The 13,046-nt window shown below is 51.1% G+C and overlaps 1 protein-coding gene across 1 annotated transcript; it reads right to left on the reverse strand.

The window, feature by feature from the left end:
- On the reverse strand, nt 1-981 carry LOC119403654 (mucin-7-like). The gene has a single exon (XM_037670570.1). The coding sequence runs from the start codon at nt 979-981 to the stop codon at nt 1-3; it is 981 nt and encodes a 326-aa protein (XP_037526498.1).
- Nucleotides 982-13,046: the final 12,065 nt, after the last annotated feature.

The following is a 13,046-nucleotide window of genomic DNA, read 5'->3' on the forward strand; positions in this document are numbered from 1 at the left end:
CTAGGTATTGGTGGTCGCCTTCTTTGCTCGCACTGGGATGCCGCAGATGTCGGCAATGGCTAGGAGGGTGGCGAGAGGTGTGCCCAGAGCAACGTCGGCCGCGACCACATTGCGCCGAAAGTCAACTCGCACACGCAGAACTCCATCAATGGGAGCAAGAGAGGCAGAGATGGCTTCCTGCGTGGCAGTCCGCAAGGATGCCTTCCTCTCAGTAGGGCGAAAGAGGACTGTGTCCAAATGTGTGACAGTAGGAGTCTGTGCTTGTGCAGTGGTTGGGGCGGGTTTGTGAACACGCTTGGGTTTGGGCCGCGGGATTGAGACGAGCGGTGGCCATAGTAGTGTTCCGCTTGGGGCTCCTGCAGATGGGATGGAAGGGAAGCGGTCCTCGGCTGGTGGCTGGCCCAATACACAACTTGGCCGAGAGGGACGCTTGGGGAGCGCGCTTGCGGAAGCACCCTTTTTCACAGGCGCCAGGAGAGATGCCTGCTGTGTGGGGAGGGCAACAGTGGCATGATTGCTGCGCTGCTCCTTTGTCCCTCCATCGACGACAGTCGTGGTCGGAGGGGGAGGAGGAGGGGTTGCTCTCTTGGCTGTGCCGGGAGTGGGCGCTTCGGCTGTTCCTGGTAACCCAGTGACGTCAGAGGCCGCAGGGGAAGGGACAGGCGGGGAACCTGTTGCGCTGCTCGCCGCTGTGGAGACGGCGGGAGAGGAGGAACGTGGTGTGTCAAGGCCCGAGGTGGGGGACGTGTTTCCCTCCGAAGTTGCGGTGGACGAGGGCGATGACCCTTCGATGCTTGTCTCAGGAATGCTGCCAGTACTCAGAAGGAGCGCTGGATCTGCAGGTGCAGGATCACTTTGAGAGAATGGGCCTTTTCGGGTCCGAACAGCACCTGCAGTTGAGATCGCTGAAATCGAAACTGGTGGCCCTTGGCCTCCGCCATTGTCCAACGAGTGCCGGTAGACAATCTCGGAGGACAGCATCCACGCCTTTCTTTGCGAGAAAACTTTGCAAGTTAGTGACACCAGATGTCGCTTGGTCCGCACCTGTCGTCGCGTTTTAGCCACCAAAAACCATGGCTGGTGCCTCGTAGACGCCGGCGCGCTTGCGCACACCGGAAAAGGTCCATTGCTCGGAAAAAAGATGGCAGCCTTGTGAGTCAGGCAGACGCAAGATGGCCGTGGCTGAATTTTCTAAAGGCCCGAACACACGTACGCGTTGCAGCGCGTCAACGCGTGACTTTTTGACGCGGCGTCGCGCCCTCTCCCTATGGGGAGAGAGGGCGCGCGGCTACGCGAAGCTGCGCGCCCTCCCTCTCCATAGGGAGAGGGCGCGACGCCGCGTCAAAAAGTCACGCGTTGACGCGCTGCAACGCGTACGTGTGTTCGGGGCTTAAAGGTTCCGCTGCTGCTCCAAGCGATGAGAAGAGACCGGGGCTGGTCGAAGGAGAGAGGAATAAAAAAAAAAGAAATAAGTGAGGGGATGATGGGATTAAATAAGTTCACCCCCTCCGAAGCCCCGAGGGGGGCTGCACTCGAAAGTGCGTACAGAAGGGATGAAAATAAATTAAAGGTAGATGATGCCATACTGGATAATGGACCGAAAAAAAAGCCTCGTGGAAGAGCTAAAGAAGGAGCGTCCGTCCCGGTCAAGGAATGCGCGCTGCCGCCCGCCCCCGCCGACGAGGAGAGAGGGTTTAAGTCACGAGAAGAGGGCGGCGTGGGGCGGGGCGCTTAGAGCGGCGAGATGAAAGAATCGGCAAACTCTCCCGAAGGGTATATATGGCTCTGGCGCCCGTGGACTTTTTGCGCCATCTCGCGGGTGAGAGTTAAACCTCTGTCACGCTGAAGCACCACCTAAAGCCCCTTGATGTTGAAAAGTAGCGGCGCTGTTTTATCCACGCCGCCGCAGCCTCGCCGCGCCGTCAACCTCCTCTTTTTTCACCCTCTCTTTCGTGGAGCCGGCGCATCCGCAACACTGAGTGGCTGCGACGCGCGATACCTCCAAGTCAGGTGACCCTGACGTCGCAAAAAGCGCGCGCAAGCAAACTTCGCGCCCTTTTAGTTGCTCGCGTACGCCATGAACCCTCCAGGCGTGTGTGTAAGGGTGCCTGTGTGTTTGTATGTGTGCATGTGTGCGCTTGCGTGTGTAGGTGCGTGTGCGCGCGTATTTGCGTGTGTGTGTGAGTGCATGTGTGCGCATGCGTGTGCGTAGGTTTTTGTGTGTGTGCGCCATCGTGTCCACGCGTTTGTGTATGCGTCTTCGTGCCAGTGTGCGCGTGCGCTCACGTATGTGTGTACTGTGTACTGTACCCGCGTGTGTATGTATGTGCGTGCTTGTCTATCGCGACTGTTCCGCGTGTGCATGTATGTGGGTGCGTGTATAGCGTGCGTATGTATGTACGCGTGTATGTATGTACGGGTGTGCGTGTGTGCCTCTATAGCATGCGTATGTATGTATGTGCGTGTGTCTGTATCGCGTGTGCATGTATATGCGTGCGTGTCTGTATCGCCTGCATATGCGCGTCTGTATGTATGTGTGTGGGTGTCTGTATCGCGTGTGTATGTGTGCGCATGTGTATGTGCGTTCGTCCATGTCTGTATTGCGCGTGTGTATGTGTGTGCGTGCGTGCCTGTATCGCGTGTGTATGTATGCACGTGTGCTTGTATGTGCGTTCGTCCGTGTCTGTATTGCGCGTGTGTATGTGTGTACGTGCGTGTCAGTATCGCATGTGTATGTATGCACGTGTGCTTGTATGTGCGTTCGTTCGTGTCTATATTGCGCGTGTGTATGTATGTGCGTGCGTGTCCGTATAGCGTGTGTATGTATGCGCGCGCGTGTGTGTGTGCGTTCGTTCGTTTCTTCATTGCGCGTGTGTATGTTTGTGCGTGCGGTATGTACGTGCCTGTTTGTTTCGCGTGTGCGCGCGTGTCCATATGTGCGTGTGTGTCTGTATCGCGTCTGTATGTGCGTTTGAGTGTGTATGTGTGTGTATGTGCGTGCGTGCGTGCCTCTATCGCTTGTGTATATATGTGCGTGCGTACGTGTCTAAGAGCGGCGTTGGCACAAAAAGGCTTCGCGCCCACTCATTTCGACCAATTCAATTTAAGTAAACCACCACATTTCTTCTTGGATACCTTCTTTGAGCTCATCATGACAACAATAAGGAACGAAATTCTGGACTATACTTTATGCTGCTTACATTATATGTGCTTAATACACCTCCGCGTTACGGACAGCCGAGGCGGCAACGGACAGGTAAACCGCTCAGTCGCCAGTTGGTATACTCATTTTCTTTCGACGCGCATCCGCTTATATTTATCGCAGCGCCTTAAAAAATAAATTTGTCATTATGTTTTATCGGAAGGCCACTTTTGTCACGACGTTTTTAAGCGACAGATTCTCATTGAATGCTTCAAAGGGCCGAATAACCAAGCGCGCTTAGTGATTATAATGCTACTTGAAATACGTGGCGCAAGGTTGTAACTGCGAAGAAACGAGGAGAGACAGAAAGAACGCAAGGTTTCTTCGCGCTTACAACCTTGCGCCGCGTATTTCAAGTAACGATGCACCAACTAGCCCAACACAACGTACTCTTATAATTCTAATGCGGCTGCGGCGAGCCAGTGGAGGGTTCAGCGTGCCGTGCGCACCGCGCCGGCCAGGGGAGGGGAGAAACCCGAGGAGAATTGAGGAGGAAAACGCGCGCGCGGAGGAGGATGTCACTACTTTCAACATCCAGGGGCTTTAGCACCACCGAGATGTGCGCGCCACCAACGGTAAATGGTGGATATGTATAGCTCGCACTTAGTATGCTAGAAGATGTATGCGTGTTGGCCGAGCGGCTAAACGCATTGCGTCGCAGAGCGAGGGGTTGCGGGTTCGCATCCCTGGTTACACTGAAACAGAAGTTTTTTATTATTTCTTTAGTTGTATCTACCTAGAATTTTATCTCACAGACATCGCCGATTTTTCGCTCACAACAGGGGCGTAGCCAGAAATGTTTTTCGGCGGGGGTTCAACCATACTTTATGTATGTTCGTGCGTGCGTTTGTATGTGCGCGCGTATATATACGCAAGCAAAACTGGAAAATTTCGGGGGGGGGGTTTAAAGCCCCCAACCCCCCCCCCTGGCTACGCCCCTGGCTCACAACTACCAACGTCAGAATTTCTGCGAAACAAGCTCTTGAACGCTGTCGCGTTAGAAAATATGTAGGAAATGGCGCAATAAGTTCTCTGCGTGTCGGCATGTTGTTTTTCCCATTACGCTTAGGCGCTGGAATTGCATGACAATTCGTGTTTTTCCAGCCCTGCCAGCAAACTGCCTGAACGCGCCCACGCAGTGGAATGAGCCTTCGTACAACTGCCACTGGATGCCTTGATTCGATCAGACTCCAGCGCCGATTGCCCATGCCGCTACGGCCGGTGTGGATTGGTGGGATTCAAGATGGCGGCGCACATAGTGTACATCGTCTTGGCAGCAGCCGCGCGGCGCTTTTCCACACTCCTTTTCTGTCCTCGTGCAGCGCGGACCGCTTTATTTGTTGAAGAGTGTAGCAGTTTAGCGGCCTTGCTTATCGTCCATCCATGAACCTCATGTGTACTGGTCACGCTCACAATGGAGCGCTCAATACAGGCGTAAAACACGGCTAGCAACGCTCAAAACCTGGTTAAGATAAACGAACAGAGCCTAAAATAGTATAATAAACAGCAGTAACTAAGAAGTAAACGCAATATTTTACTTAGAATCGCTAAAGTGCTTCGGACACCGGCGGTTGACCCCAGTGACGCGCAAGGCAGGACGCCACCGCCTCGCAGAGCGCACGATTGCTCCTCCCACCTACACTTCTCCGGCGCTCGGTCACTACGTCTGAAGGGGGAAACAACCTGACAGAACTCGCAGCAGGCGAAGCCCCCGTAACAAGCAGGAAGTCGATAAAGCGCATCAAAAAGAAGTGCGCATGTGGCACATCAAGTTTTCGAACCTCCCATAGAAGATCTTACCCAACATGATTACCGCAAACTTTAACGTCATCGACGATTTGGCAAACGGAGCACTGGGATTTTACTAACTGGAATAGCTGCTTGACCGCGCTTCCTCGGGTTTCACAGTAGTGGAGCTGCGTATGGTTTCGTTATTTGCTTGTGCAGTCTTCTCCACAAGTGCGCTCGCGTGGCAAAATGAATTCCACATACACCACAAATAATAACGGCGCACTTAATGTACTTCGTTTCCGGAGCGTTAATTTTCATATAGTTTGGGATAATCCGCGATCAGAAGATGAACAGAACTGATGAAAGCATTCACTCCATGTGTCCTTGAATTGCGCCGATTTCATAGTTGAGCGTTTTCCTGAGCAAACCCATCAGCTCTGGCCATCTGGAATGCTTGCAAAACGCATTCATCCTGATTAAAAGGACAGCCCGTAAGCTCCATTGAGCTGAACAGATAAGATTCGCATTCGACTAATACACAAGTGAAGGCGTTTTTCCTTCTCAGTGCAGTAAAAGTTTTCATACAGCGTCGTATAGCGTCAAAAACGCGTTTTTAAGCGATGCCGAGTGAGTAGATGGAGACAAATGCAAAGCACACATTAATACACGCTGTTCTATAAGATTCATAAAAGTGGAACTCTCGTTACATTACATGCGTTTTACGTCTGCTGCTTGCCCGTATAGCAATACACGTGCAACAGAATAATCTTTTCAAATCGGCCAGTTTTGAAAACATCAACTGTTGCCTTCCAGGAAAAGAGCTATGCATAGACGTGAACACGAATAGGCACAACGAAAATTGCGACGCAGACGGCCCGTCGTTCTTTGTGAGCCGGACCAATATTGCGGGACTTGTTCCGGAGGTTTTCGAGCACGATGCACTAACGCCGCAAGTGGTAAAACATCGCGGCGCACGTGCGCACAGCGAGCGAGCACCACGAAGCAGTAGACGCCGGCCAACGCTCACCTATCCACAAGTATCCAGGAAGGCAGACCACGAAATTTTTGTAAGAGATTTGAAAGCCGGCGGCGCCAGCAAGGCGGTGGGCGTGCAAAGCCCTCCGGAGAGATGGCTGGTGGGAGAAGAGCAGCAGATTTTGGTTCCCAGGCCAATCGCTCGTGGCGGAAAAGTTAGCTCTACAAGTCACACGAGATGCTTTCCGAAGCCTAGCTCAGTCCCGGTGCGTTGTGCATTGAAGGGACTCCTCCCTCGTCTCACTCGTATCGGCGTTGGGCGCTGCCTGCACAGCGCGTCTCCGGACGCGAGGCGTTCTATGGGGTCGCCGTCGTTGTTTCACACAACAAACCCCTGTGCAGTTAGATGGACGTCTAACTGCACAGGGGACGTACAGAAACCTAGTCGTCTAGAGAAATACGGAGTTCCCTACTACAACGTGTCCTATAATAATATTGCGGTTCTTGCACGTAAGAACATCAGAGATTATATAAATAATAGGTAGCTCAATCAGAGTGCTAGGAACGATGTGAACAACGAAGCTTATAGCTATGCTGGCTGCTGCCGCTTATATTAGTAGTGCCCGCCTATTCTACAGCACGTCATGATTGTGAAACACACCAAGGATATGTGATCGTTGAAGAACTGGGACAAAGACACAAGGAGTCTTGCTGAATGCGCAAAGAAAGTAGCAGCAAGATAGAAGACTCACCCATCGGTCTTCGGCGAACTTCTTCTTTTGGCATATTGCCACGTGCATAGTGGGCATGAGCCATTGAGAAGAAAATATTGTTTCTTACTTCCTTACCGTCGTTATAAAAGCAACGTATTGTAGAAGAAAAAAGAAGAAACGAAATACTTTAAGCAGGAGCAGCATAGATAATTTAGGTAGAGTGCGCTCGATAAGGGGATTGAGACCGCAGAGGGTTCCTCGATGACGCGTTTTTAAGGAAAATACAGACGACGCCACCATCTCCTTCACCTGAAGGTTACCGTAATTGCCGCAATGGTGATCACGGTAACGGCCGCGGGCGGGAGCCTGGCAGTCGCGTGTGAAACGCAGCTTTGCTGCAGCGTTCGTGCAAGCCCACAGATGGCATTGCACCGCGTTTCAGAAGAAATTCAAGTAAAGGAAGGCAACGCGTTTATTTCACTAAGTACCCTGCTCGTAGCCAATAACGAAGGTGTTAGCTTTATTTCGTTTTATTGGTTTTTCGTACCAACAACATTAAATTAAAGAAGATACATAGCGAAGAAATGGTAAAAACAACGCGCGAGTGGCGGTGCATTGAAAATACGATGCCGCGTTGATCAGGCGACAGCTCGGTGCCCTCGCCCCAGCTCCAACGTCTAGGGCCATGGTGGCTAGAAGGTGAAGTCAGGGGGGTGTTACTTCGTATGCCTCCCATTGGTTCGTTAAATTCAAACGCTCAGCCGACGCCAGCACCAAGAGCGCCAAGGACCCCATTCAGCTACAACCCTTCTGGCCATAGTCAGCACAATGGGGCGCTTAAGCTGCTTACGTCGTCATGGCAAAAGGAAGAACAGCTGCTCGCTCCTTCACTCTCCCTCTCTCTCTCTCTATCTATGCTGCAGGAAGTTCGTTCAAAATTTTTTCTCCTTCTTGTTTCCTTTACACAAACTTCTTCGAAAAGATGCAGTCTGGGTGTCGGATGCGTCTTGTGAAAAACTTTTCAACAAGTTAAGCAAATGTTATCAACTCAGCCCATTTCGGCACAATATGACTACCACCGCCCCTTGCAGATTGCGTGTGATGCCTCTGCGTATGGTGTGGGCGCGGTCTTGTCTCATGTTTTCGAGGACCGGCAGACTCATCTGGTCGCGTATGCATCGCGTACCTTCACCAAGGCTGAGCAAGGCTACAGCCAATTGAAAAAAGAGGCCTTGGCACTGTGTTTAGTGTGAAGAAATTTCATTATTACGTCTATACAAGAGCGCTCTCTTTGCTCACCGACCACAAACCATTGGATACCATATTTGATCCTACGACAGGCATTCCGACTATTACAGCAGGTAGGATTAAGCGTTGGGCTGTTGCATTATCGGCGTATACGTTCACCTTGTTGTTCAGGCCGTCAGTTGACAATGTCGACGATCACTGCTTGTCACGCTTTCCACTTCAGCATTCTGGAGTCGACGGGTCGAAAGAAAATTTTTCAGTTTTGCATTTCGACACCATGCCAGGAAGCAGCAAAGTAATTAGGACAGAAACGACACGAGATCCAGTTGTGCGTGAAGTAGTGAAGTGCATTCTGCACGGGTGGCCGAGGCGAGTATCGGAAGAGATGAAACCATTTCTTTCTTGAAAGCTTGAACTGTCAACTGTCTCTATAATAAGGGTGCATCATGCTAGGATTATGTTGTTCCGCAGAAGTACCAATGGTTCGTATTAGAAGAAATGCATCAAGGACATCCCGGAGTTGTGAGAACAAAGCAACTAGCTCGAAGCTATGTGTGGTTGGTTGTGAGCCATATATAAAAATGTAGAACACTGCATCTCGACATGCAAGTTGTGCAGGGAAGCGCGAAACTTGCCGGTCAACGCGCCACTTCACCAGTGGGCCTGACCTAGACGACCTTGGCAGCGAGTGCAAGTCCAGTTTGCCCGGGCCCAGACAAGGGATTTTGGTATATCGGGATTGTCGACGCACATTTGAAGTGGCCGGAAGTGTTCGCAATGACGTCAATTTCAACAGAAGCTACAATTTGATGTGCGCAATATGTTTTCTTAAGATTCGGGTTTACCAAGACCCTAGTGTCTGACAACGGTAATCCACGTCTGCTGAATTTCAGTCTTATCTGCTGAGAATCGGCACGAGACACGAGCGAACCACGCCGTACTATCCAAGCAGCGCCGGATCGGCCGAACGGTTCGTCCAGACACTGAACTGGGCGCTTCGAAAAGCAAGCCAAGGCACATCACCGTCCGAGCTAGCGAATTTTCTGCTAGCCTATCACCACATGCCACACGCTACAGCAGGAGAAACGCCTGCCATGCTGCTCGTGGGGAGGAGGCTCCGGACCAGGTTGGACCTGGTCAGACCATCCATTGAGGAGAACGTCGCACGTCGGCAGTGCCAGCAGTCCCGGCACCGAGGCAGCGTTCAGCGAAGATGATAAAGTAGGTGTGCGTAATTTTCGTGCCGAACCACTTTAAAGTGGCTGCAAGCAACAGTGCTAGCCCGCACGGCACCAGTGCCGTACAAACGTGCTGTCGTGACTCCGCGTGGTGTTTACGAGTGGGTGCGACATCGTAGCCACATTGTGCGAAACAGCTCAGCACTAACTGTGGACACTCGCACCGGGGCAACGCAGCAGCAGCAGCAACAGCAGACATTAGAATCGAAGGTGCCACCAAGTGACGATGAAACAGTGAAGCTATTGGCCGCGACATCAAGCAGAGTCGCCTCCTCGCGGCGAGCGGACGAAACCCTGTGGTGTGAATGGCTCCTTGCGTCGTCTGCGAGCCACACCGTGTTCGCATGTGTGCGTACGTCATGCACGCCCTCCAATTACAAACATTTGACTTTGTGGTAGCACAGTGTCAAATGTTTGTAAGTGTGCCCACACGATATACATAAGGATTTCGACTTACGAAATTTGTATGCACTCCAATAAGTCAGTGCATGCACGTGTCGGTATGGCGCTAAGTCTAACCATCGTACCGTCCATTCGCCAAAACCATTTCAATGTGGCCACTACTTTGTCGTTCAAGCACATCACATAGTGCATTTGGCGTCGTCCTAAATGAAACAAAAAAGTGCTAAATGTCGAGGTGTGAATGCAGAATTTTAGCGACACTATCTCGTGAAGTGTTGGCGATTTGTGAATCCTTGTGATACCGGAAAGCATGAACTAGCGTCTGCAAAGGATGGTTTATTATAAAAATCGGCAGATCCCACGTACCGTGGGAATCGATGTTATGCGAAGCATGCGCGTGATGGTGAATGGCGCAATTTTTCACATTGAGCGAAACGTTACGGAATGAGGCTAGACAAATGTGGAAGTGGTGTACGTACACTCATATGTTGAAAAGTATATGTATTAGATAACCAGTTGTTTACTGTTGCATAACGATGCCAACATGGGTGTTACCAACACCGGAAGCGGTAAGCTGATATGTAGTGCTTATATTCTTCAATACTGGATAGCGCGAATCCGAACAGGACAAAGAAAGAAGAGGGATGCACAGCACAGCCGTTACTCGCAACTAAGCTTCATTCAGGAAAGTTTCCCTAGATATACTCACAGCCAAGTGGCACGCGCAGGCGCACTGCACGTACCTTACAGTCGCAGTTACAGTTGTTATGCTTATACTTGTCTGTTATGACGGGCACACACACACGTTTCACGAACTCGTGTGTATGTGTACATGGTGTTGTTGGCAGTTCTTGAACGAGGTCATCAGCGTGATCAGTGAGCATCAGCAGCTGGAACGCACTTGTAATCGGATCCGTTTGTGATCGTGGCTACTATGGGTCTAAGTGTAGTGAAGTGCGAGGTATAGCACCGCTGGCGGAATTCCTGGGTGACTCTTACGATGAAATGATCTATGATGCCTCCTGTCCTGGACGTGGCAGCAAGGTTTCTTGATGCCCTGTCCACATTGAAGCCGTCTTTCACGCAGTATAAAGACCAGGCGTTGTTGGGTCTTGATAAATCACTGGTAATGATAGAGGCCTGGTTTTCTCGGCAGATCTATTGTAGGAAGCACTGACCCCGGTTTTTGCGTAATCAACGTGGTCCACGTTGCAAACCACCTGAACAAGTGCATGGTAGTTGAGCGTCTTCCAGATGTGTTAGGTCTTCAGCTTCCTCACTTTGCTTGCGTCCGCTGCGGTGGTGTAGCGGTTACGGTGCTCGACTGCTGACCCGAAGGTCTTGGGTTCGATCCCGGCCGCGGCGGTTGCACTTCGTTAGAGGCAGAATGCTAGATGCCCGTGTACTGTGCGATCTCGGTGCACTTTAAGGAATACCAGATGGTCAAAATTTCCGCAGCCCTTCGCTACAGCATCTCTCATAATAATTTTGTGGTTTTGGGACGAAAAACCGCAAGAATTAATAATATTATCACTTCCCTTGCGTATCAATGTGTGTGTGTTCGCGGTTACTGTGTTGGTTGAGACTTTGTATCACCTGTGGCACACACCCGTATAACATGAACTCCCTACCCAAGGAAATTCGCGAAACATTCTGTGTTCGACCGCTCCCCCGTAACATGCACCCCGACCGAAACCGCGAGCGACGGAAAGCCAGAGCAGAAACTCTCCATAAAGCGTACGGCGGGGAACGGGATGCTATCTGGGTGGATGCTGCATGCGATCAGCACGGAGCCACAGCGGTGGCCTACACACCGAACACCCCTCCATTAATAAAAGAATTACCTCATGGAACAAAACCAGAAGAAGCAGAAGAGATCGCTATTGCGCTAGCGCTCGGCAGTTCCAATGCGACCTACATCCTCAGTGATTCAAAAACTGCATTGTTAAATTATGCTAGGGGCAGAGTTCACCCTACCACATTCCACATGCTGACCCAGAACCCCCCTTCCTCCCGCAGCGCTGAGCTCATCTGGGTGCCCGCGCATTCGGGAAACCCTGGCAATGAGGCCGCCGATTCTTTAGCCCGAGGGTCGAGAAACCGGGCACAGGTGGACCTCATGGAGGGTTTCTCGAAGGAGCGTGCGTGTACCTTTGCTGAGCTCACTGCAAATGCTCGTGCTGAAAGGCAAATATACCCACCCCCCACACTTCCCTTACTACCAGGGAACAGCACCTATGGCGCCGTCTGCAAACGCGGACTTTACCTACCCCCTCCCTCCTCTCCCACTACCGACCCACCCCACCTTCCTGCCCTCTGTGCAATGCACCGAGGGCAAACCTAACCCACATTCTCCTGGCCTGTCCGTCTTCTCCTCCTCCCGGCGGGTCGGTGCCACTCAAGACCTGGGAGGACTGGGAGACCTCGCTACGCTCCACGGACCCGGCAAGGCAGAAGATCGCCGCCCGCCGGGCTGCCAACGTCATGGACTTATTAGACATGAACGTTTGAGTGTGGTGGGATCGCGCGGGGACCCAGGGGGCCTGGGCGGTCCTGAATTCCCTTGCAATAAAGTTTTTTCGACTCGACTCGACTGGTATGCGGGTATGAGCCACACGTGACTGAGAGAAAGGGTTTCATGACGTACGCGACAGGTATTTTGCGTTATTCATGTCATGACCAGTGAATGATGTTCGTCATACACTGATCCCCTGCTGTGCATATTTTGGTATGTTACAAGTTATGGAGACGACCAGGAGAGCGCCCAGACGTAGGCGGCTAGATAGATAGATAGATAGATAGATAGATAGATAGATAGATAGATAGATAGATAGATAGATAGATAGATAGATAGATAGATAGATAGATAGATAGATAGATAGATAGATAGATAGATAGATAGATAGATAGATAGATAGATAGATAGATAGAAACGCCCAAAGTGCCTGAGGTTCGCTAAGAAATGCTTCGCATTTAAAATATTAATATCGGGTTTAACATCCCAAAACCACGATATGATTATGAGAGACGCCGTAGTGGAGGGCTCCGGAAATTTCAACCACCGGGGATTCTTTAACGATCACTTAAATCTAGCTACACGGGCCTCAAATATTTTCGCCTCCATCGAAAATGCAGCCGCCGCGGCCGGGATTTGATCCCGCGACGTTCGTGTAAGCTGTCGAGCGCCATAACGACTAGACCAACGTGGCGGGGCTGTAGAGAATGGTTAGCGGTAAAAAAAGACCAGAAGCCACGCATTCCTACAGCAGTACGCGTATTCATGCAAACAGAAAAGCAGAGTGCACGAAGTTCTACTTCATCTAATTACGCAAAAAGCGGGCTCTGCTTTTTTTTTTTGTAGCCGCTAGAGCAAGAAGTAAATACTTCATTGGCTTAGTCGCGCAATACTATTTATATAGTGGTATAGGCAGAACAGAATTTATCGAGCGCAGTGCAAAACACGAATGTGACCGAAGGCCAGCACCCCATTGCTTGGGAGATTACGCTTCTCTCACACGTAATAGGAACGTGTGATTC

This window comes from Rhipicephalus sanguineus, chromosome 8 (assembly GCF_013339695.2).
Source record: "Rhipicephalus sanguineus isolate Rsan-2018 chromosome 8, BIME_Rsan_1.4, whole genome shotgun sequence".
Classification (NCBI taxonomy): domain Eukaryota; kingdom Metazoa; phylum Arthropoda; class Arachnida; order Ixodida; family Ixodidae; genus Rhipicephalus; species Rhipicephalus sanguineus.